General features: G+C 43.0%; 1 protein-coding gene across 2 annotated transcripts; it reads left to right on the forward strand.

Annotated features, from left to right (window-relative positions):
• Positions 1–223: 223 nt before the first annotated feature.
• Positions 224–24,524, forward strand: LOC117556305 (5-hydroxytryptamine receptor 3A-like; the record flags this gene model as incomplete). 2 transcript variants are annotated; one of them, XM_034231609.1, is given in 12 exon segments in its annotated part: positions 224–264; positions 1,032–1,055; positions 1,938–2,068; positions 9,585–9,629; positions 9,761–9,870; positions 18,660–18,829; positions 18,991–19,151; positions 19,886–20,096; positions 20,204–20,368; positions 20,519–20,601; positions 21,250–21,488; positions 22,552–24,524. In XM_034231609.1, coding segments are annotated over 12 exon segments (1,594 nt in total), but the record flags the coding sequence as incomplete, so codon positions are not given.
• Positions 24,525–26,431: the final 1,907 nt, after the last annotated feature.

The following is a 26,431-nucleotide window of genomic DNA, read 5'->3' on the forward strand; positions in this document are numbered from 1 at the left end:
CTATTTTCCAACTCTTTCATAATTTTCCGGTTTAGTATGTGGATTATTCAGAGTAGTAGGTATGTCCCTGGGAAGAGAAGTTGCTATTGTTAAAAAATATTATTTGTGTGCATGAACATAACATTAAATGTAGAGCTCTATTCTCTTTTTCCTAACAGTTACACAACACTTTAACCTGCTTCAATTGAATCACTTTGTAAGCTGTATACTTTTTTCTGTCAGGTGGAAGTACCAACAATAACTCAAAGGACGACAATAACAACGGTGTGTAAAAACACAATAAATTACAGTAATTATGTGTTGCTCTATTTTTATTATACGTATAGAAGTCTTGAAAAGTAATACACGTGTCTGTTTACTGCACTATATCATTCAAAGTAGTTTTTGTTTAATTTAAGTGACAGATTACTGGTGTGAACAATATACAAAAAAATGATATAAAGAAACTAAGCTTAATTTGTTGAGAATGCATGATGTCCGACGTAACCATTATTTTACAGTGAAGTGAGCTCCACAAATCCCATTTACCTTCTTTGAGGGTGATCTCAAAATCATTTAAACCAAACAATATCTGCAGATGCAATTAAAAATGTTTTGCGGGAAAGCAGTTTGTGTGTGTGCATTGAAATAATACTGAATGTAGAGCTGTATACTATTTTCGGTCAGGTGGAAGTTCCTGGAATACCACAGAGCTACCAGAGCTTCAGGATGATCTTGAATCAAATAAAAGCTTTGAAGCAAATATGTACACATTCAACATTTGTCAAGTAATTAAATGTATAGAGGATTTATCTTATTTATAGATTTTATATATCCGTGAGAAAATGTGTGAGTGAATTTCGATTTATTTATATGTTTGAAATCTCACGTTTTAAGTTGTTAAACGATGAGAATGAAAATATTTTAAAATTGTGTTCTTAGCTTTTGCTAACAGATGCACAACACTTTAACCTGCTTCAGTTGAATCACTTTAAGAGCTGTATACTTTTTTCTTTCATGTGAAAAAACCATCAATAACTTGGAACAACAAGGGCCATGTGATCATGACAGAAAGAGTAAGTACACAGTAATTATGTGTTATTATAGTTCTACTTTATTAATATGACTCTTTAAAAATGAATTCACTTGTCTGTTGTCAGCACTGGATAAGTTTAACACAGTTTTTGGTAATAAAACTGATAGATATGTCACTGGTGTGAATAGCAAACAGAACAACTATATAAAGAAACTAAACTTGGTTTGTTGAACGCATGACGCATGACGTTGAAGAATTTTGAAAATGTGGAGCAGATGGACCTCAAATGGAGAGCCTGATTTAAATGTAAAAAAATAATTGGGAAAATGCTCACATTTAAAGTTATCAGAAGACTGATGACACAAATCCCTGCTGTCCTGCCGACACCCATCTAATGATGACCTTTCAGTGACCACAACCACTGGATATTAAAACAGATAAGACAAGACTTATTTTTAAGTGGCACATGTGTTAGCCAACAAGAAGGATGATTAATGTTGATAAGACAACATCGTGATCCCAGATATTTGAAGTTGGTGGTGAAGCCGTAGGTAGAGTACTGACCCACCTGTGAAGTCTAAACCCTGGTGATGATGAGATGAGGAAGATGCTGAAGCTCTGTGTGTGATGAGGAGTGGTCTTCTGATGAGTTCAATGTGGGCATCGGGTATGTTGACTAAACATAAGTAGGGTGCGGTAAATAGGCTAAATTGACCAACAGCAACTACTGACTGGCTGATGGTGATCATGGCAACATCTTGTTGGTTTAACTGAATGAGTGAACACCCATAATCAGTTGGTTAAGGACATGGGAGGAGAGAGAGAGAGAGAGAGAGAGCTATGAATAAAAAACTGAGGTCTCATTTCCTTGTAGTTTTTCCTATAAAGAAGTAAAGATATTGTTTTGATGTCCTCCCAATAGAAAGTAAGTTCCCCTATGAAGATGTTTTAAACTGCCTGCACCTGACCAAAAACAAGGAACAGTTGGTCCGGCCTGCCAGAGACTACAAGAAACCAACATGGGTCCATGTCCAAATGTCAATTCTGGGTGTGGTAAGTGCTACTTTGAATCATTATTTGTTGCTGTGGAAAGCATCCAAAAACAACAAAAACAAAGATAAAACAGTTGAACCTTACAAACACATGGTAATACACATGAAAGCCAAAAAAGCAATAGGTATCAGTAAAGTCAAATCAAAATATAGGATAAGTTAGTTTAATAACAACAAAAGCCTAAAAAAACAGCTCAATATCTTTCAATATAGCATGCAATTCTTCCTAACTGATAATAATAATAATAATAATAATAATAATAATAATAATAATAATAATAATAACTAGAGAATACAATTCCTGAAGAAATTGCTAGTGGGAATGCTTTATGCTGAAAAGCTGACGCTAAATTACTATGCTGAAATGTAATGTGTAAGAAGAATTTAGATTGAAATGATACATGAACACTGGGGGCTTGAATGTGTGATGAGAGAAGAAAAGAAAGTAAAAAGGCTTGGAAAAGCAGCAGAATATTTGAACTGCAAACTTTTGAACAAACTTGATGGCGAATGATCTGTCGCCACGCCAACGGCATTTGATGACATCCCATAATACGCTTAGATGCGTTGATGGCTGCATCGTTACCAAACCTGTGAAGTTTTGGGCCGTTTGGAGCATTTTCACTGAAGTTATGAGAAAACTGTTTCATGGTGAGCATTGTGTTGCCATGGCAACGGCGTTTGAAGAAATCTCAAAACTGTCCCATAGATGTCTTCACGGCTGGACTGTTAAGCACACATGTGAAGTTTGAGCACTTTTTGAACATTTTCATAGGAGTTATAGCGACATCGTCTTTTATGACGAGGGATGCGTTTCGGCATATGATGACACCCCATAATTGACGTAGAGCTGTTGAGGGCTGGACCGTTAACCATTATCTGAAGTCTGGTGCTGTTACGACAACATCGTGTTTTATGGCGAGGGATGTGTTTCCATGGAAACAGCATATGGTGAGATGTCAGATTTGACGTAGAGCTGTTGAGGCATGGAGAGGTGATGTACAGGTGAAGATTGTGGGATGACCGGACCTTGTCCATTGGAGCTACAGCGACATCGTGTTTTATGGCGAAGGATGCGTTTCCATGGCAACAACCTATGGTTGGATCTCAGATTTGGCGCAAAGCTGTTGAGGCATGGACCGGTGATATACAAGCGAAGTTTGGGGGACGATCGGACCGTGTCCATTGGAGTTACAGCGACATCGTGTTTTATGGCGAGGGATGCGTTTCCATGGAAACGGCATATGATGACACCCCATAATTGACATAGAGCTGTTGAGGGCAGGACCATTTACCATTATCTGAAGTCTGCTGCAGTTGGAGTTATGACATCATCGTGACACAGGTGTTTATATTTGAGCTAACGACGTGTCCAGAGATCAAAGGTTTCCATGGTGATGTGCAGTAATCAGTGAGAGGAGAGCATTTTCATTGTTCTGAATGAGAGATAAACCTCTTACATGTGAAGGTGTTGTTGAAGAACCGTAACAGATATCAGTGAAATTTCAAAGCGTGAAGCATGTCAAGGAACTTGAGCATCTGAAGTGTGCTTTTTGTGTACTTTCGGGTCAATAATGTGGCCTTTTTGGCAGATTAACTAAAGGTGTGCGGCTGCTAGGGGTTTCACCAACTAATCGACTAGTCGACTACCTCTACCACTAGTTGGCGCTGTAGGCCCTAGTCAACTAGTCGTGAACAAAATGGAGACAAACGTGGGAGATGAGGATGCCGACATTGGCGCTGAGGTGCTGCAAAATGCTCCAGCAAAACACGTCTGACATTAAGGGGTCCTCATCTTATGTGCAAATGCGCCGCAATTATGCGCTCTACAGTTTCAGTTTTAGCTCCGACACTAAAAGTTCACGAGCGTGCTCCCCCCCCCCCCCTTTGAACAGCTGTTTTGACCTCATTTCGAGAGCAACAAGAAAAAACGGGTCAACTGTGGCGCGGATGAGCTACGGGACAGACACCCCATATCCCCACAATGGACAACCCTCTGAAGTGGTGGGCACAAAACGCAAACCGCTTCCCCCGTTTAGCCAAGCTTTCCAGGAGCTACCTGGCTAGCCACCAGCACCCCAAGTGAACAGATGTTTTCCCTGGCAGGCAACACTGTCACCCGACAACGGTCAAGCCTCCTTAGTAGTAATAATGATGCTGTTTCAATCACATTAGTATGCATAAAAACTGACAGGTGGTCCCGCCCCCCAATTATGCTAATGAGCTAAGTCCCGCCTCCCTTTGTTTGAGGTGTTATCACATGTAGGTGTGATATCACGTAGGTGTGATATCATTTGATGTGAGGGGTGAGGTGTAATCACACGTAGGTGTGAAATGCCCCCCTGTAGTAGCGCCTTTGATGTCTGTCCTTTGATGTGAGGGTTGAGGTGTTATGCCGGTGTGATATCCCACCGGCATGTTATAAGCCTTTGATGTTAATCTATGTGTTGATTAAGGCTGTCTCTTTGAAGTTGTGTGTGACACTGTCTCGCACCCAGTCCCCTCGCACCCCCGTCCCCCTCCCGCCCCTTCCTGTCACCCCTTCCTGTCACACCCCCCATGTGAGGGGTGATGTGTTAAAGCGTGTAGGTACGATATGTCCCCATGTAGTACAGCTTTTGTTGTTTAATCTAATTAGCCTCTGATGTCTGTCCTTTGATGCACCCTTGTAGTACAGCCTTTGTTGTCTAATCTAATTAGCCTTTGATGTCTGTCCTTTGATGTAAGGCAGTGATCACCAACTGGCGGCCCGCGGGCCACATCCGAAACCGCCAGACATTCTAATCCGGCCCGCACGACGGGGGTGACTGTGGCGTTGGCGGAGTGGTTATTGCGTTCGCCTCCCACCCATTTTTTTTTTTTACAACGTCTCGTGAGTAAGGTGCAGTACCGGAGTCCAACAGAGAGGCAGCAGCTGCGGGTCAGTAGCCTGCATACTGCGAAACCTTCCCTGCCTTGAACAAGAATTGATCCTTCGTTGTGAAGAGTCTGGTTAATGCGGTCCGCACCACAGCAGTAGCCTCGCTGCGACAGAGTCCAACAGAGAGGCAGGAGCTGCGGGACAGTAGCCTAGAAGCAGGGTTGGGTTGTAACGGAATACATGTAACGGCGTTACGTAATCAGAATATAAAAATCAAGTGCTAACTGTATTCAGCTGGCGTTACATTTGAAAAACGAGTAATCTGATTACAGTTACTTTCGTAAACCTGAAGTGAATACATTTTGGAATACTTATTGGAATTATTGGTGGAAAAATGTCCTCACAAAATGTAATATTCATTACCGGCAGAACTGTGTGCACACTGCACAGCGCTGCAGCATGTCTGTGAGCGAGAGAGAGATGCAGAGTGTCTGTGAGGCCCCGCCCCCGCACGCAGATGAGAGAGAGAGATCTCTTTTAAACTATATTGAAAGTTAGAAACGGAGATGGTTCGATAAAATGTGCAAGATAACGTTGATGTAGCATTTCTTTATTGTCGAGATGATGACATTTATAACGGGATCAAATCAAAGTGAATGGCCTGCTGCTGCTGAATGCCTGGGGCAAGTGACTGGAAAAAGTTTTAAAAGTTATTACATCGTTTCAGATAATACATAATAATGATAATTCATTCTATTTAGGGGCGCCTTTCAAAGCACCCAAGGACACCTTACAATTCATAACATATTCTAAGGAAAGGTTTTAAGACAGTACAAAGAATGCAGTCTGGGTGATGTTTTTTATGTGTGGTGCAGATGAGAGAGCTGTCCAGAATGACACCAAGATGTTGTGTTTGAGTTCTTGATAAGCCATGAAAACAGTAAAATAAGTGTCTCCTGTTCATCAAAACATACCCATCTGTTATGGAAAAAGAAAGTAATCCAAAAGTATTCTAAAAGTAATCTGAATACATTTTTAAGACACATAACTGTAACTGTATTCTGATTACTTTCAGAGCATGTATTCAGTAACTGATTACATTTACAAAGTAACCCTCCCAACCCTGCCTAGAAGTGATCCTTCGTTAGCGTGAAGAGTCTGCTAAGCTTTATGCGGTCCACAGTACCTGAGCGTGCTCCACTAGCACCCCCCCCCCCCCCCCACTTCAAAATTATGGGCTATATAAAAATCGCTGGCCCGCGATAGTGTCTATTGGATACATTTTGGCCGTTGGACAAATGTAGTTGGTGATCCCTGATGTAAGGGTTGAGGTGTTATAACATGCCGGTGTGATATTGCACCGTCATGTTATAATCCTTTGATGTCTTAATCAACACATAGATTATGTGTTGATTATGACAGTCTCTTTGAAGTTGTGCGTGAGACTGTCTCGCACCCGGTCCCCTCACACCCCCTGCCTCTCCCCCCTTTCTCTCCCCCTTCCTGTCACACCCCCCTTCCTTTGGCTATGAGGCCAGAAGATAGTGGGGGTGGAGTTAGTTTTAAAAAGAAATCTGTGCAGACTAGATAAAAAAAGCCAGTCATTTCCACTCATCAAGTCACCTTTCAAAAAAAGAAAAATGGCCAAGAGACGCATCGATATGGGTTTAATCAGAGAGACGCCTGTGACAACTTACCGCCATCCGTCGGGAGCGCCAGTCAAGAAACGGATGCAGTATCTGTGCCGGGTTCAGACCCTCCGTCTGAGGCTCTTCATGAAAAATGGAGTCTGGATGTGTGAGACTGTCTCCCCCCGCCCCCCTCACACCCCTTCTTCTCCCCCGCTTTCTCTCCCCCCTCCTGTCACCCCCTGATTTTGCTGTTATCCTATGCCAGAAAGATAGGGGGGTGGAGTTAGTTTTAAAAAGAAATACGCTCAAACTAAATAAAAAGCCATTAATTTTCACTCACTAAGTCACCTAAAACTTTTATTGTCCTCTCTATATTAGATTAGTTTTTTTTAATATGATTTGTGTTAACTAAAGATGTTCTTTTTTTAAGTTGTATGGCTTGTGAACTAATGTGTAATTACTTTATTAACTATAAGGAAGTCTCTTTTATGAAGAGGGGTAATAATAATTTAAAAGATCTTAATGACCCCCTGATCTTGTATTTTTAATGTTTAATTACTTCACACAACTTTAAAAGCCCCTATGAAGTTGTTGTTAACTAAGGATGTTCTTTTTGAAATTGTATGGCTTGTGAACTGGATGTTCTCTTAAGTTGTATGGCTTGTGAATTAATGTTTTAATTACTTTATTAACTACAAGGAAGTCTCTTTGAAGAGGGTAATAATAGGTTAAAGATCTTAATGCCCCCTTGAGAAAGGGGGGAGAGGCAGGGGGTGTGAGGGGACGGGGTACGAGACAGTCTCACGCACAACTTCAAAGAGACTGTCTTAATCAACACATAATCTATGTGTTGATTAAGACATCAAAGGGTTATAACATGCCGGTGCGATATCACACCGGCATGTTATAACACCTCAACCCTTACATCAAAGGACAGACATCAGAGGCTAATTAGATTAGACAACAAAAGCTGTACTACATGGGGACATATCGCACCTACACGCTATAACACATCACCCCTCACATGGGGGGTGTGACAGGAAGGGGTGACAAGAAGGGGCGGGAGGGGGACGGGGGTGCGAGGGGACGGGGTGCGAGACAGTGTCACACACAACTTCAAAGAGACTGCCTTAATCAACACATAGATTAACATCAAAGGCTTATAACATGCCGGTGCAATATCACACCGGCATGTTATAACACCTCAACCCTCACATCAAAGGACAGACATCAAAGGCTAATTAGATTAGACATCAAAGGCGCTACTACAGCTACTACACTTACGTGTGATATCACACCTACATGTGATAACACCTCGAACAAAGGGAGGCGGGACTTAGCTCATTAGCATAATTGCATTACATGTTGATGCTTTTCTCTTCCTTAACGCAAAACAAAAAACCTGGAAGGGTGGACATCGTTATCGAGGAGGACAGTAATAGCGAGTAAAGTGTTGCGCAATGCGCAGTGAATTTACGTTGCATTTATGTTCTTAACAGAGTTTTTGCAGTAGATTTGGCGAGTCCAGTTACTGTTTTTAATTTAATCAGCCATGTAACAGCATTTAACACAAATTAAAATGCTGCTTTGTTACAATGTTTAACGTAACTGTATGAATTGCAATACAAAATACAGTTGTACACCTCTCTTTGTGTGTCTTTATTATGACGTAACAACTAGTCGACTAGTCGACTACTATTTTGAAAAACTTGTCGACTAGTAAATATAGGTGTGAAACCCCTAGCGGCTGCTGTGGTGGGGAAAGATGACGCTGAACTTACAATGGGCTTTAATGGAGACATGTTGAAAGTTTTTGTCACTTCATGCCCTCAAGAGGCATTTTGTTTAATTATTTTGCTTAATTTTTTGTTGTTTTCCTACGTTTCTCATGAAAAATGATGTCTCAGGAATGTAGGGTTTGGGAATTATGGCAGGTTTAAAAGAAAATATGAAGGCAAAATCAAATCTGTCCTCCACTCTAGCTGTGACATCACGCACTCTAAAATCTGAAGAAAACCGCTTTAACAAGGTCTGAACAATTTAATATTTCTAAAAGTATGAATCAGATTTAAAAGTTGTGTTACAGGAATAATGTCAAAAAGATGTGTAATATTTTAAAGTTGGAATGAGGTTTCTGAGTGAAAGTATGAAGGAGCAGTTAGCAGTTGAAGTTGCATGAAGATTGTTCAAGTCTGAAGAGTTTCTCCATTGACTTCCATGTTAAAAATGTGATGAATTATGGGATGTATCTCTGGAATTATGAAAGTTATGAATAAAAGTAATAGCCATCGATACCCGACCGAGCTGAACGTAATGATGTTTGAACAGAGTTTCTTCGATGTGGAATGTGGGAGAAGAAGAGGTGCAAAATAACCCGGCGGAATAATAAAGAATTTTGTGCGTCGAAGAACGGATAGTTGGAATGCTGTATCAGCATTTCCCCTAAATAATAATAATAATAACTTAAATTCATATAGCGCCATTCAGGGGACCATAGATCGCTTTACAGAAAAAACAGTAAAACAATTTTAAAAAACAGTCAGACGAAACCACAAATAAATGAGGGGCCGAAGGCCTTGGCAAACAGGTGGGACTTGAGGGCCCTTTTAAAGGCGTCAAGAGACGGGAGCCTCATAGTACGATCTGTAACAGATCAGTACTTGTACATAGTGCCTCTAGGAAACAGCGTAATACTATCTCTATTGGAGGAAGCATATACAAGTCAGAATAGTGCGAAAAAGTGTCCCCAACGATTATGTCACCCCGAAAATAATACCTTTAATCAGTTTCTCCCCCAAAGCTACCTTGAATTTTTGAAGAAACATCGTTGGGGCTTTGCTTAGTGTGATCCCGTTAATGCAGCGAAATCACAAAGTGGGTTTACAAAGGAGCTTTTACTTCTTTTCAACTTGCTGAAGGTAGTCAGCATGTTAATTTCAAAGTACAATGTGTTATGACAGTTTCACATATAGAAGGTCAGCTACCTTAATGTGGTAAACATTTTCACACTATTTCTTCGGTTACAGAAAGAGATTGACCAGACTTTCATTTCTTTCGTTTGGATTTATATGGTGAGTTTGCTTTGAGAACCAATTTGTGATTTTCCTATACTGTTTATTATACTGTAGGTTGAAATTAGTTGCTGTAGATTGCATCTTAAAGGTCTTTATTTTCTTCCCTTCTTCCTTGTTTTCCTGTGTAGCTATGGGAAGATCCGCATATTTATTGGAAACCACAAAACTTTGGTGGCCTTGATAAGATGACTGTTCCTGCTGATTTGTTGTGGAAGCCAGATCTCATGATTGAAGAGATGTAAGTTGGAATTGTTGTGCATACTCACAAATCCACACACTCACAACAGTAAATGGTGATGGAGCCTGTTATTATTAAGAAGGACATGCACAATAAATCATATGGATGTAAAAAGATGATGCAACAAGGTTTAAACATATTGTTTTTTTACAATTATATTTTTACACCAATGTATTGCGTGGAAAACAGCTGTGGTTAGAATGCAATAAACACCCTAATGCGCCGGTGAAGATGGCCGCATCCTCTCCAACTTTGCCCTTTTTCGTATTTTGTGCGTGTTTATTTACTTTTTGCCGTTTTACTTTTAACATGGTTCGCAACATGCAAGCCGACCGCACCAACTCTGCTATACAATATAGCAGAGAGGAACTTCTTCATATCCGAAACTTCGTGGACAATAACCTACCTGTTGCTGTCCTACCTGAGAGACGCAGGAGGAAGACCAAGAGAGGGTCCCGCGCCGGGTTGCTGGTCAGACTGAGGAAACGAGAAAACCGACCCCCTATTCCGAGTATTCTTCTGGCTAATGTTCAATCCATTGAAAATAAACTAGATTAACTCAGAAGTTGGATTGCTTTTCAACTGGACATTAAGAACTGTAACGTGTTAATTCTCACTGAGACTTGGCTCAACCCCGCTATCCCGGATTCCGCCATTGTTCCTGACGGATTCACTATTTTTCGTCAGGACCGGACTGTTAACTTGGGGAAAAGTAAAGGTGGCGGTGTGTGTGTAATGACTAATAACAACTGGTGCACAGATGTGAAGGTTATTTCTTCGGACTGTTCCGCTCATTTAGCGCACCTCATGATCATATAAAGGTAGCCTATTCCTCGAAAATACTTGCTTACATAAATGGTGACCAAACCGTTTGAGACCCACTGAGATAACCTACACTAAAGTTAACTATCTAAACATTGAGAGAGTCCTTACCTCACTGAGCTGAGGTTATACGATCCTCTCAGTCTGACAGGAGAGGACTCTCCTCCGCCTTGGTGTAGAAACAGCTCTTTATTCCGTTAGCATAGCTAGCTAACCAGATGCTAACAACAACATTCCACGTTACCGCTCGCGCACTGACAAAATGCGCTCGTGCCACACACACAGGGAGCCGAGCTTGAATGAAGAGACCCATGTACTTGTACTGTACTGTATATATCATATTATTTTCGATGGCTTTACTGTATAATCAGTATAACAGATGAACAGATCGCCACTGGGCTCTCATCTAAACACACAGCCACGTAATGATAACAAAACAAAGGTCGGGGGTCATTGGTCAAGCAACACACCAATCAAAGAGCAGCAGTGAGCACACCTCAGGCTGTGTTTCATATTTGTATTCTTTATTTCTGATGTATTTCACACAACAAACTTTTAGTGGAAACGTTTTAACTTATATGATTACAAACAAAAAAAACGGCAAAGTGGCACCTGCGTTAGGGGAGCACAGTGACTCATTTGGGGGGGCATGGCCCGCGAATGACCCCCAATGACGCCGACCCTGCTGCTGCAGTCTGTTGTCCCCACATGTTTTAAACACTCCACCATCGTTCCTGTCCCCAAAAAGACAAAAATCACCAGCCTCAATGACTACCGCCCAGTAGCACTCACCTCCATCATAATGAAGTGCTTTGAGCGGTTAGTCAATCATTCATCACCTCCTCCATCCCTGACTCTCTGGACCCCCTGCAGTTTGCCTACAGAGCAAACAGGTCCACAGACGACGCCATAGCCCACACCATCCACACTGCCCTCTCTCACCTGGGCCAGAGGAACACTTATGTGAGAATGCTGTTCATTGATTACAGTTCAGCCTTCAATACCATTGTGCCCTCCAAGCTGGTCATCAAGCTCAGAGACCTCGGGCTCAACAGCGCCCTCTGTGACTGGATCCTGAACTTCCTGACGGGCAGACCCCAGGCTGTACGGGTGGGAAACATCACATCCTCCACCCTGATCCTCAACACCGGAGCCCCTCAAGGCTGCGTGCTCAGCCCTCTGCTCTACTCCCTGTTCACTCACGACTGCGTGGCCACACACAGCTCCAACACCATCGTGAAGTTTGCTGACGACACGACCGTCATCGGCCAGATCACAGACGGCGACGAGACGGAGTACAGAGAGGAGGTGGAAAACCTGACATCTTGGTGCCAGGATAACAACCTCCATCTCAACGTCAGCTAAACAAAGGAGCTGATTGTGGATTACAGGAAGCAGCAGGGAGAGGGACACGCCCCCATCGCCACCAATGGGACTACGGTGGAGAGAATCAGCTGCTTCAGGTTCCTCTGTGTCCACATCACTGAGGACCTGACATGGACTCTTCACACCATCACCAAGAAAGCTCGACAGCGGCTCTTCTTCCTCCGCAGGCTGAGGCGATTCAACATGGACTCCAGGATACTCTGCAACTTCTACAGGTGCACCATAGAGAGTATCTTGACTGGCTGCACCGCCCTCAATCGTAAGGCTTTACAGAGGGTGGTGAAAATGTTGGGTTACGTATTGTAACCCTTGTTATATTAGCACAGGCGGAGCCTTCTACTGGACTCTACTACCTTATCCTGCGTGCATTCCCCCACTGAGACTTCTATAGACATAGCCGGCCTAGGGCGGGCCTACCTGAATGCGCGCGCATCACACCGTATATAAGGAGGCCTCGCCTTCTGCCCATCATCCTTTTCTCTTCAGCAGCGGAAGTGATTCCACGAGAGACTGAGACGTATCTGAAGTGAAAGTGAAAGAGAGAAAGTATGGAGCCAGTACTGGACCATAGGACCTGCCCGAAATGTCCGAATCTGATTGCGGGGGCTGATCCGCACCCCTTCTGCTTCATGTGTTTGGGGCCCGACCACGCGATGGACGGTATGGACTCGACGCCGGCGTGCTCAGCCTGCCAGGTGATCCCGCGGCGCACAAGGGAGCATCGTGGGCAGCACTTCCTGGAGAAGTTTGCCCCACAGGAGGAGTCGGAGGAGCTGGATCTCGACGTCGTGGACATGGGCGATTCGGGAAGCGAGGAGACATCATTCTGGTTCTCCCTGCCTTGGGGCCAGACGGTCCCGGTTCCGATGGGTGACGACAAGGACGCCTCGCTGTCCGGAGGTCCAACTCTCAGCTCTGCGCGGAAGGATTTCCCGGCGGTGATGACTCTGGCGGCGGAGCGTGTAGGTTTCCCCCCACCGCTGCCACCGAGGCCTGTAAACCGCCTGAGATCGTGGCTTTATGGCCCGGTGCATCCGGTGCAGCCGACCTTCGTCTCGCCCCAGCTGCCAGAGGTATGGCGGTGTGTGGAGGCGACATGGCAGCAACCATTAAAAACGATATCATTAAGGTGGTGGATCGTTAAGGTGGTGGATCGTTCGGACACGACATGTCCGGATGTGCCCCCCCTCGATGAGAGCCTGGCGGCCCATCTGCTCCCGCGGGCGGCTGGTTGGGCAGAGGGTAAACGCCCTCTGCCCCTGCTGCCCCGGGACCGAGACACCCTGGAATATCTGGATAAGATGTTCAAGCTCGGTACTCGGATGGCGGCTGCGGCCAATAATCTTGGCGTGTTGGGCGTCTCCCTGGTCATAAAACCTCAGGCAGACGCCCCCGCCGTCTCGCCTCAGGACGAGAGCGGTTATTCGGACCGTGCTGTGGGTCAGATGAATAATCTGATTTCCCTAGCCACAGTGGCGTCTCGTCACGTGTGGCTGGGACTCACCGCGCTGTCCAAGAAGGACCGAGAGGATTTCCTCGGAGCCCCCGTATCTTCGGAGGGGCTCTTTGGGTCGACCTCCACTTCAGTCACGGGGAAGGGCTGCCCGACCGAGGGCTCCGCAGCATCAGAGAGCGCCCGGGTGGGGTGCTCCATCTTCCCGGAGTTGACTAGCGGGGGGAGGTAGCGCCTCTGTGGGGGGAAAGATTCCCTCTACCGGGGACACGAGGGCGAATCCCACCTCCTCCATGTTTAATGCCCAGATCCCCGTTAAGACTTTTAAAAATAAAGATGGTGTTGATCTGTATCCAAGTCTGAGTGTCCTTTGTTTCCACAATACACTTGCACATGTTGATAACTGTACAAATTCCCCACTCGCCGGCCCAGCTATAGCTCCCGTTAGAGAGAAGGCTAGTGGGAGTGCGCAGATGAGAGTGATAAACCGCAGGCAGCACTGTTATAGTGCGGTGCGGTTACAGGGACATTATGGCCGACGTTTTTCTGTTAGAAAACACTCTATGCCTGAAAATAAGACTCCAAATAATGCTGTTTACCATGGTGATAGGGGCTGCATTATAGCAAAAAAGTGCGTGGCGGTGCGTTCAGGGGCTTTAGTAAAACACACTACGCCTGTAAAAGCTCCGGTTAATGCTGTTTTCCATAGTGATGAAAATAGCATTATGATGGAGCGTGCGCTCACACGTGAGCATGCGGTGGCGGAGCCTGTGAGTGATATAACTGCACAGAACATCACCAGGAAGGAGCTGCCATCCATGGACCCGGAGGACCTCAACAACCACCGGCCGATCTCAAACCTCCCATTCGTGAGCAAGATCCTGGAAAGAGCAGTTGCCGCACAACTGCAACACCACATGTCACTGCATGAGCTCTACGAACCCCTCCAGTCTGGCTTCAGACCATATCACAATACTGAGACTGCCCTCATCAAAATCACAAACGACCTCCTCATCGCATCTGATTCTGGCCTCATCAGCATTCTCATCCTCCTGGACCTCTCAGCAGCCTTCGATACCATATCCCATTCCATCCTCCTCAGCCACCTGTCTGACTACCTTGGCCTCAGTGACACAGCTCTTGCCTGGTTCGTGTCCTACCTGTCTAACAGGAAAAACGTTTTCACCATCAGTGACTGCAGCTCCCCTCCCGCCCAAGTCAACCAAGGTGTACCTCAAGGCTCTGTGCTTGGACCCCTCCTATTCAATATCTACATGCTCCCACTTGGTCAAATCATCCGCCAACATGGTCTCAGCTTTCACTCTTATGCTGATGACACACAGCTCTATCTCTCCACCAAACCGTCCACTCAGCTCCCCCCTCAATCCCTTGTCAACTGCCTACAGGACATAAAAAACTGGATGTCATCAAACCTGCTCAAAATCAACAGCAATAAAACAGAGCTCATGATTGTGGCTCCCAAGACGCAGCTCCAGAAGGTTGGAGACCTGCTTCTCTCCATTGACGGCTGCTCTATCTCCCCGTCCACTGAAGTCCGCAACCTGGGAGTCATCCTGGACACCACCCTCTCTTTCCAGGCGCATGTCAAAGCTGTCACCAAATCCGCCTTCTACCACCTAAAAAACATTGCCAGAATCCGGCCTTCTCTCTCTGACTCTGTGGCAGAAACCCTGGTACACGCCTTCATTACATCCCGTCTGGACTATTGCAATGGAGTCCTGTCCGGGGTTCCCAGCAAAACCCTGGATAGGCTCCAATATGTCCAGAACTCTGCCGCCAGGCTTCTCACCCAAGCCATGGCACCATATCACCCCCACCCTCATCCACCTACATTGGCTGCCGGTCAAGTCCCGGATTCAATACAAAACACTCATCCTCACGTACAAGTCCCTCCATACTAGTGTTAATTTCGTTGACTAAAACTATGACGAAATATGTTCGTCAACGACCTTTTTTTCCATGACGAAAACGAGACGATGACGAGACGGCACCGACGGCAGTAAACACTAGGCTTGTTTGAGACAAGCGAGACCTGCGCAGACCTGCGCAATTTCGATCAACGTCTTGCTCGTGCGTTGCATGATGGTTAGTCATTTTGTCCAACTTGCTCTGGAGGCTCGCCCACATGAGACGTTGAAATCTCGCGGGACAAAGACGCCCGCAGCCTTGAGAGCGAGGCGCGGCGAGGCGGCGCAGTTCCTCTCCACGGGCTGCGGAAGCGAAATGCTTGATGGGAAACGACTCGCTGGTATCTCGAGCTGAGCACTCATTGGTGGTTTTTTCCACGTGCTGCTAATGAAACTCTCCAATTGGCTGGGCAAAAGTTTGTTGTTGTTTTGTGTCAGTTTTACGTCGCCACTTCCATTCACATTTTTCATCATTGTTCCACAATATTTATCATCATTAAATTAATATCCATATATTTTATACTATACTTGCACTGCTTACCGTTTTCATACTTTATATATCTTAGCATATTCATACACACTGTTCATACTGCTCTCAGGCTGCTGTGTATATCTAGTGTATTCATACCCCTCACTGTTTATTCATCATTCAATTAATTCTATATTTTATTCTGTAGATTGTGTACATTACTTTTCACTTTACTGCTTGTTGCACCTGGTTAGACGCTAAACTGCATTTCGTTGTCTCAGTACCTGTAATATGTGCAATAACAATAAAGTTGAATCTAATCTTGAGCAGGAACAAATGTATTTACTTAGTACATATCTGACATTAACGATTAAACACATGTGTGCATTCTTTATAAATGCAAACCGAGTCAAGCCGACTCCGGAGGTGGCTGTATGCACCTTCAAGCTGTTTGCAATCCGCCAAAAAACCGAGAGAAGAAGAAGAAGAAGACGAAGCCGACTCCGAGCTGTCCGACTTCAGGCAAGCTTTTTGAGACCTCCCCCGGCTGCGATCGGCTATTCTCGTCTACTTTCGAGGCGAGCCGCAACGCGTCTCAAACAAGCCTAATAACTGCAACGAAATCATCATGCAATATCGTTGACGAAAAGTGACGAGACGAAAATGTAGTTTACTAAATAAAAACTATGCCAAAATCTCTCTTTACTTTCGTTGACGAAAAATGAGGAGACAAAATATTATCAAAGATAACGTTACATCTCTGATAGTCAGTTTTTCTCCAAGCAGTTTCATTTCCGGTGCTGCGGCAGGGCAGCAGCTGTGTGTGTCCGTGCTGCGCGCGGCGGTAGATGTGAATTACACCGGGCAGCGGCACACTATGAACTGTCAAGAAGACTCGGGTCTAACTCATGGTCTAACTAACCTTATTTAACAGAAAATAAAATGGCAACAACAGGGCTTGGGAGCAGTGGTCGCACTCGCGTTAACCGAATACCCCCCATCAGCGCGAGTGATTGATAAATTGTGCACTCGACGGATAATAATGGATTATGACGGAAATATTATGATCCTGTCCGTCCAAATGACAGACAACGAAAAAGTCTAAAGCCACCACTGCTTGGGAGAAAGAAACGATGTGATATTTGGGCCCATTTTCGGTACAATGAGGCGGAGAAAAAAAGCGAATGCATTGTTTTATCAGAAGGGAAGCAATGTGGCCATAACACAAAAACACCACAAACCTGAGAAGATACTCTCTGCAAAGCTTCTTAATCATTCAATCTGTGTTTTTCATTAAATAAGGACAAGATATAATCTTATTGTGAAATACGTTTGACTAAAATGACAAATTATTGGTTTTGGCTAGACTAGTTTGACTGAAATGTTCTATATAATCTGATGACTAAAAAAGACTCAACAGTTTTCATTGACAAAAAGTAGACTAAAATAATTAGTTTGCTTTGACTAAAATAAGACTAAAATGCTCAGACTTTTAGTCGACTAAAACTTGACTAAATAAAAACAGGATGAAGGTGACTAAATATGACTAAAACTAAAAAGGAAATGTAACACAGGACTAAGACTAAAACTAAATAAAAAAATAGCTGACGAAATTAACACTACTCCATACCCTCGCCCCCCCAGTACTTATCGGACCTCCTCCATCCCTACACCCCTTCTCGGAGTCTGCGGTCGCCTCCGTACTGTTGGTGACAGGGCATTTAGTGTTGCGGCCTCCACCCTCTGGAATGCACTTCCTGCCGAGATCCGTAATGCTGCCTCCCTGGACATCTTCAAATTGTCACTAAAAACACACCTGTTCACCCTGGCCTTCGGGCCCTAGCCCTTTTCTGGTCCCCCGGCTTCCTTTATTTATTTCTTTGGTTTGCCCGTTGATTGTCTGTTTGTTTTGTTTGTCCACCATGTACAGCGACCTTGGGTCCCTTGAAAGGCGCTATATAAATATCATTTATTATTATTATTATTATTATTATCCATGAAGACCTTTACTCCCAGCGGCTCTGGAAGAAATCCCTCTGGATTATAAAAGACCCCATCACCCCAGCCACAAACTGTTCAGTCTGCTGCCGTCTGGCAGGCGTTACCGCAGCATCCAGACTAAAACCACCAGATTCAGAGACAGTTTCATCCCACAGAAAATAAGACCGTTAAACACCTGAACTGTTGAAACAACATCCATAACATTCATCTGCTACTTAGTAATTATGTATCTATTTCTCTAATATATCATTCCAATAGCTTCCATAGACTCTTATTTCACTATTTCACTTTTTGAAACTATTATTCTTTTTGTATTTACTTTTTAATATTTACTTGCACTATATTTTTCTGTTTTTCTGTATTATTGTGTTGCACTGTTGGAGAAGCCTGTGACCTAAGATTTTCATCGACATAACTACTCTGTAGCTATGTTCGTAATGACAAATAAATAACCTTGAACCTTGAACAATGAAGCAGATACCCCTTAACTGACTTGAGCCGGGTTAATCATATTTAAGATATAGAAATGTGTGATATTGTTATACTGTGTGGATAGTATTTCTATATTTTAAGTAATGAGGGTACATTTTAGGAAAATACAGACTTAAACAATAGTATAATAATTTAGATAAATGTTTCATTGTATTAAAGTATTACACAATGTGAAAATCAGTTTGAAGCATAAAGTGTTTGCTATAATTTGTACAAATGTATGTTTGTTGTCATACAGGATAGAGAAGGACAAGGATGTTCCAAATCCCTTTATCACCATTCACTCGAACGGTTTCGTTCAATATGTAAGGGAGCTTATGGTGGTCAGCTCGTGCAGGATGCAAGTTTACAAATTTCCTTTTGATACTCAGAGCTGCACCTTGTCTCTCAAGTCTATCATTTACCCAGGTGAGCTTTCAGAAGATTCTAGACATTTATCTCAAATATGTATGTTTGTGGTAATTATCTCTTTAAAGGCTAATTTTCACATGAGCACACACCAGCACATGCATTTATCCTGTGTTGATCTGATAAGACATGTCAAACTTGTATTTTCACTTTCATCTTAGAGGAGGAGTTGAAGTTTGAATTCTTTGAAAACAATACACTGGTAACAGAATGGACTCGCAAAATGATGAGGAACGAGTCTGAGTGGCTGTTCATCAGCATGACAGTCGAGGACAAATCTGTCCCACGTTTTCATCAAAACCAAAACGTTGTAATTTATACTGTAAGTGTGTTGTACATTTTACTTATATTTATTTCTGCAAAAATGTGCATGAAAATGTCTGCAACTCCACTTGCTGGTTTTATTTAGCTTGCATTCTAAACAGCAGAATAAAAAGAGCAAACCCATTGACATTGTTGTTCATTGGATACATTGTAATCGCACATTTTGATGGTGGCCACTTAATCATCCTTAACAACTGTGACAAAATAAAAAATATATTTAAATTATATAAACAGGAAACTTCATCTTTCAGTGGAGCAATATCTTTCATATTTCATGCAAAATAACTTAAACCTATAGTAAATATTGTTTTTGATCATTGCAGCATTAGTGAACACTATTACGTTACCATTGACTGTTAGCAGGCTCAATGTCGAGTCAAGGCAACATAATAAAGGAGACGGTAGCCGAAGTAATCAAAAAAAGAATTTAATTAATAATTACCACCATGGTTGAACAAAGGAAATATAAAGTAATGACAGACAAGAACACATACTGCACAGACAGGATCAGCACCAGACAAAGGGGAAGGCAGAATACTTATACATGAGGTAATGACGAGACAAGACACACCTGGGTTAATTACAAATGGGTACACCTGGAGGGGAAACGATAAGGACTACAAAACCATAACAGGAAACTACAGCTAGACATGACACATCACACTAGGAGTGCCTGATCAGGGCACAAACACATAACAAACACATTCACTGTTTTTCCATCTTGGATCACAGATCACCATGAAGAGGCGGTCTCTCCTCTATATTGTCAACTTCCTGGTACCGGTCCTGCTCTTATTCGGTCTGGACTTGGCCTCCTTCGTGATCTCTGACAGCGGGGGAGAGAAGCTCAGCTTCGAGGTCACTTTGCTGCTCGCTGTCACTGTGATGCAGCTTATTCTCAACGACATTCTGCCTAGCTCTTCAGACAAAATACCGCTTATAGGTAAAGCAGCTCAGAGTCATTATTTTATTGGACTTTCATTTAATTCAAGCAGGAACAACAATGGCTTGCCTTTCGTCCACTTTAATGATGTTGCCTTTTCTCTTCAGCGGTGTACTGCATTGGGATATTTGGTTTGATGATAGTCAGCCTTCTGGAGACGATTGTGGTGATGTATCTGATTGAGAAAGACTCTGCATCTAAAGAAAGAAAGGCAGATAAAAACCGCAGCCTGAGTGAGGACTGTGGAGACAAACAGTGCAACTATGATGGAGGTGAGACTGAACACATTCTTTAAACCTGTGGGTTTTAACTATCGTTATATTGTATTTACTCATATGTTTGGAATACACAAAGAAACATCCACAATTAATAATACATTATTTTGAACATGCTGCTGTCCTGTGTCAACAATTTCCTTTCAGATGTGAAGAAATGGACTCACTGTGCTTGTGTATGTAATGTGTCTGATGAACCGCCATCTGAACTGCTGTCTGTGGCCAAAGAGGTGAGAATTGGGTTACTCTTAAAACAAACAGTTTGGTATAAAAATTGTTTACAGTACCAACTAATTATTCTCACCACAATTGACAACAATTGGTGTAAGGGAAACTTCTGCAGCAATGGAGAGTCAGGACTCAGAGAGACACGAGGAGAGTTGGAGCTTTGATGTCAAACACTGATGTTTATTTACAAGTATCGGCCGGAGAAATTCACATCACAAGTCACAGCAGCCAGAGATTCTGACTGCACTGGTGGATTGCCATGTAAAATCTGACGAGCCTCTCTCTCGATACACCTTTTAACTAGTTTACAGAGAGTTAATCCACATATTGGGGGATGGTGCGTAAACACTGGGAACACTGGAGATATCCCCCAACATCTGGAAATACTCAATCACTTGCCTGACTCTTAGGCTCTGTGACCGAGAGTTGACCGGTCATAAAGAGAGAATAACACCATATGACTGCATTAGCACATTCCTTACGGGAGATAACAGACTCAGGGTTGGTCGTAAACGTCAACAGGCAGAAAGGTTAAATATCTAGAAGTAAAGACAGAAATATTCTTTGACAATTGGTATATCAAATTGAACAGCTGGTAATTTGTTATGGTTGTTATGGTCCATGATCACTCCACTAAAAAACCTCTGCAGGACAAAAGAAGCCAACTGATGGAGGAGTCCAATTCCTTGGAGAAGCACCCAGATGAGCTGAGTGAGGCGGTGAAAGGACCCGCTCTGCTCCTCAGCAGGAAGGAAGGCAGCAAGCCCGACTACTGGACCAGAGTGGCTAAAAAATTGGACATCATTTTCTTTTTCGTCTATGTCACCGTGTCCGCTCTATTTTTGGTTGTCCTTTTTTCAGTATGGACCAATGCAGAAGATGAGAAGGGGTAAACAATTGGGGTCTATTCAAAAACATGTTGTTTTTTTTATCCCCCTAAAATGTCTGACATTGACTAAACCGACTTCTATCTTTGAAAGTTTGTCACCAGAGAGAATTTATTATATATTCTTTTACTAAAGGCGGCAAATGTCTATGGAATAGACTTGCAAAACTAAGAATAAATGTATTTCGGGCAAGCTAGATTAAATGTGTCACAAATTCAAAAGCCAAACATATCCAGAAGGAAACAGTCTACCATATTAACTATTGCTTCAAACTGTGAGTCCACCTAGTGCAAGCAGTGATGGACAGGTCAGGGCCAAATCCAGAATTTCTCAATCGCTAACCCTAGGCAAGGCAAGTTTATTTATACAGCACATTTCAACACAATGCAATTGAAAGTGCTTTACAAAAATGAAAGACATTAATAGCATTAAGAAACATATTATGAAATGACATTTAAAAACACTCATTTAAAAGCAAAGGTAGATGAATTAAAGTTGCAGTGCAGTGTGAGATACACACATCTGAAATGTTTAGGTCTGACTCTCAATCATTGATAACTTTTGTAGTGGAAATTTGTATTATATCCTTATATGTTTAAACCAAATGCTTCTCATTTCCTGAGATCTTCTATCTACTCTACTGTGGGTTTTATTCCCAAGCGCTTCAAGGCCACAGAGCTGATTTGGCTGATGTTGAGACTACTCCTCTTCACACAAAGTCTTCACACAAAGTCTCACGAGAACTTCCCTATTCTGAGAACCGTTATACTATCTACAGCTCAAGGCCAGGTGTCTAATACCGTGTGAAGACAGATTTCTGAACTTCCCACTCTTTCTTGTATATAAGCTTTGCTATTTTTTATATCTGCGCACACTCGCGCAGACTATTCTATACTCTGTGAGACCTGTGTCTAAATGTATTGTATCTTATGTATTTGAAGCTTCAAATAAATAACCAGAAAGACAACTCTGTCTGATTCACCATTTATTTGTTTTGATCACTCTGACTTGTACTCTCCACAGTGTTGGGTCTCAAATTTCCATAACAATTGGCGTTGTCGGCAGGATCTCTGCAAGTTCGATTGGGAACACCTACGGACGCTGGTGGTCGCTCCAGGATCCTCGGATTCTCCTCTACCTCGACAGAAACCGTACGGGACGAGAGGACCAGCGCCGGGGGTGGAACCGATTGACTTCACGAGATCCAACGAACTCAAAAGGCTTTCAATACTCGGTGAGATGTACAGTGTCTAAATTGTTTAAAGTTAAACATAATTAAACTCCATGACATTTATGAGAGGGACTGCTCGAAAGTAGGATATTTGGGATATCCATCGTAGCCTGGGTTTACGATCAGTCTTTGTGTGATTTGTACTGTGAAACAAATATCACATCATCGACGGATGAAAAAATAGTGTTTTGGTAACACGGGGTGTTTTGGTAACACTTAAAGACTTTGTTTTGGGAGCAAAGCAGGTGTTTTGGTAACACTTAAAGACTTTGTTTTGGGAGCAAAGCAGGTAGGGGGCTTGTACACCCTCCTGAGGGTCCGACTGTGGATGTCATGCGAGCAGAAATGGTGAAAATAGTCTGTCTAAATTAAATATCTGGACGGAAATGTTCGGATTTCCAAAGGGAGGTTTTTTGAGTAAATTAAAAATCAAGAACCTAAAGAATAAATTACAAGAACATGAAGATGGAATGAAGGGTAACAAATAAAGTTAAAGTAAAATACTTATAGAAAACTGGACACTCACAGAAAGTGTTTATAATACTGGGAGGATTAAGCAGAATGCCGTGAAAGAAGGCAGTTGGCCTTGGGCATTAAAGAAAATATTAAGGTTGAAGATGAATGTAAAGAAAAGAAGGAAAATAAATTATTTCCAAAACCATGTAAACCCCAGACATCTCTGTGTCCTTCCATTGCAGGCCTGAATGACCTATCCTCGACTGGGTATCCTTTCCCTCCCCCGGGGTACAACCCTGGCAATCCGGCTGGCCCACCTCAACCACGTCCACCGCCACTACAAGCCCCAGCCATGCAGTCCGTCAACTCCAAGCTCGCCACCCCCATCAGCCCCAAGTAGATGGGGACAACAGCGGGATAAACAAACCCGATGCCCAAGCAGGTGTTTGGGACACACACCTCGTAATGCCTTTCTCAACAGACACAGCGCAAGCTACGCAGAATGCTGGCCGCTCACAATACCGAGGGAGAGGCAGAAGAGGTTTTCCGAGGCAGAAGAGGAGAAGCAAGACCTTCATTTGACGAAAGATGTTTCAAGTGTGGCAGTGTTGAGCATTGGATTATGGAACTGCTCACAGAACACTGGCAGTGGAGGCAGAAGGGGACAGCAAGGACGGGGCCATCATTCACAATCAGACTGACCTACACCAGATGGGGAGGAAGGGGCCCGATCGAGCGAGACGGAAATTCAGCCAGCAGCATCTAACCAGGGAAGTGACACATACACACATCATGCTATTGAGTAATTGGAAAATGTAGAAGACATGTCTGTGGTTAAAGAGGGTACATATTTGAAATATGACAGTGAAACAGCATTTAAGAAATGTCCCACACTAACTTTAGCTATCATGGGAGTTGATGTTCCATTTTTTGGTTGATTCTGGGGCTACACATTCTGTGGTAAAAAGGGCAGATTTGCCTGATTGCAAATTTAGTGGTAGATTTATTCACTCAATAGGAGCGGCTGGGGTAACTGTAAAGGAGAAGTTTTTGTATCACTTCAGAGTAAAGATAACGGTGATGATAGTCATCCATTTGCCACATCAGTCAAAAACAGTTTCCTTTTATCATCTGTCTGCCCAATAAATTTACTGGGCAGAGATCTGATTCTCCGGTTCGGCTTAGACCTAATTTTTCCACAAATGAGGGTCTTAAAGTCCGACAGCCATCTCCTATGATGGTTATAAACTGGCATTTGATGATAAAGAACTGGTGAATGTGTATCAATGGCTGCTGACATATCCTGATTCTCAGGCGTTGTTGCGTTTGACTGATCAACGTGTTTTTCCACCTGGAGGCTTCTCATTTGCATTGTACTGCTAACGTTGTTGATGATCCGTGTAAATGCTATGATGAGAGTTTTTCTGTTAGAATGTGTGAATGATGAGCTCATGCTTAAAACTATGTATTGGAGTTTGCTGCGCAGCGCTGGTTCCTGTTGCACTCACACCCACACGACACAAACTGTGTCAAATCCCAGGGGCGGTCCACACATTTCACTAGCCAGGGGCCCCACTGATAGATAGAGGGATTTGGGTCCAATCGTTAAAGATTGGGAGTCAGTCACTGATTGGGCACCTACACACACAGAATATGTCATGTACTCTATGTCACGTGACGTGTATAAGATGAAAATGTGCACGAACGTAGCCGTTCTGCGCACATTGCTGTTGGTTGAGGATGATGAGGTAATTCTTATATCTCTGAGCTTCCTGCCGCGCTTTCAGATGTGCCATACTCACTCTGGGCAGCTCACAAATATGATGTAGGGTTAATTCGCTCTGCGGAGCCTGTGGTTATCACTCCTAAGTCCACGTTCCGTCCAAATCAACCCCAGTACCCATTGAAACGTGAAGCTGTTGATGGCATTCGGCCAGTGTTTACCTCTCTGCTTAAACAAGGGGTCATTATTCCGTGTAATGATTCCCCGGTACGCACTCCAGTGTTTCCTGTCAAAAAGATCAGAGACAAAACCTCCTGACGAGTGGAGATTTGTCCAGGATTTACGAGCTGTAAATGCAGCTGTGCATGCACGCTCGTCCCAACTCTTTATCTGATTATTTCCCAAGTTCCAGCCTCTGCAAAATTTTTTTTACTGTCACAGATCTCTAAAATGCATTTTTCAGTGTTCCTGTACACAAAGACAGTCAATTTTGTTCACATTTGAATATAATGGTAAACCTTACACATTCACACGTTTGTGTCAAGGCTACTGTGTACAACCAGGCATTGTGTACAAGGTTGGCCTCTCTCCAAGTTTCTAAAGGCACTGCTCTCATCCAGTAGTTTGATGACCTCATGATTTGCACACCCACAGCAGAACAGTGTGGAGCTGATACCATTTCCTTGTTAAAATACCTCGCAGCCGAAGGCCAGAAGGCCAGTTTGTCAAAACTCCAATATGTACAAAGAACAGTTACATTTTTGAGTCATGTCATTTCAGGAGAGGGGAAAACGCTTTCAGATAAGCGTATTGCATCATTGGCTGCTCTGCCAAAACCTGTCACTAAGCGACAGATGATGTTATTCTTGCGTATGTGTTCATAACACACGGCTGTTGTTATGCTTGCTGTGATGTTACATTAGTCCGTTCTCTGCTTGTAATTATGCCGTTACAAGCTTCAAAGTTGTATTTATCATCTGAATTTGCTGAAACAAGTTTAATATTCTGAAAGCCAATACTTTGTTTATTCGAAAACAGATGAAAACAAACTGTCTTTTATTCAAAATGGAAGTATTAAACAAGTAAAACTACATGTTGCTTTAATCTCATGTAATTGTAGAATGAACACAGTCTTCCTTTGTATAAGTCAGGTGTCTTGAGTAGTCAAAATTACCTACAAATCATTGTATACATTTGTAAATATTATTTTCCACTTGTTACCATTGTGAGTCTATTTTTATGCAGCTCTGCGTGATTTTGTAGCTATAATTCAGACTAATACACTACCAGAGGTGGAATAAGTACTCAGATCTTGTACTTGAGTAAAAGTAGAAGTACCAGAGTGTTACAGTAAAAGTCCTGCATTCAAAATGTTCCTCAAGAAGAAGTAGAAAAGTATTATCAAAATATAATACAGTAAAAGTATTCGTTGTGCAGATTGGTCCATTTCAGAATAATATATATGATATGTTTTATAATGATTGATCATGAAAGTGTTCTCAAAGCTGGTAAAGGTGCAGCTAGTTTGAATGGCT

The sequence above is a fragment of the Gymnodraco acuticeps genome, unplaced genomic scaffold, assembly GCF_902827175.1.
Source record: "Gymnodraco acuticeps unplaced genomic scaffold, fGymAcu1.1, whole genome shotgun sequence".
NCBI classification, from domain to species: Eukaryota; Metazoa; Chordata; class Actinopteri; order Perciformes; family Bathydraconidae; genus Gymnodraco; species Gymnodraco acuticeps.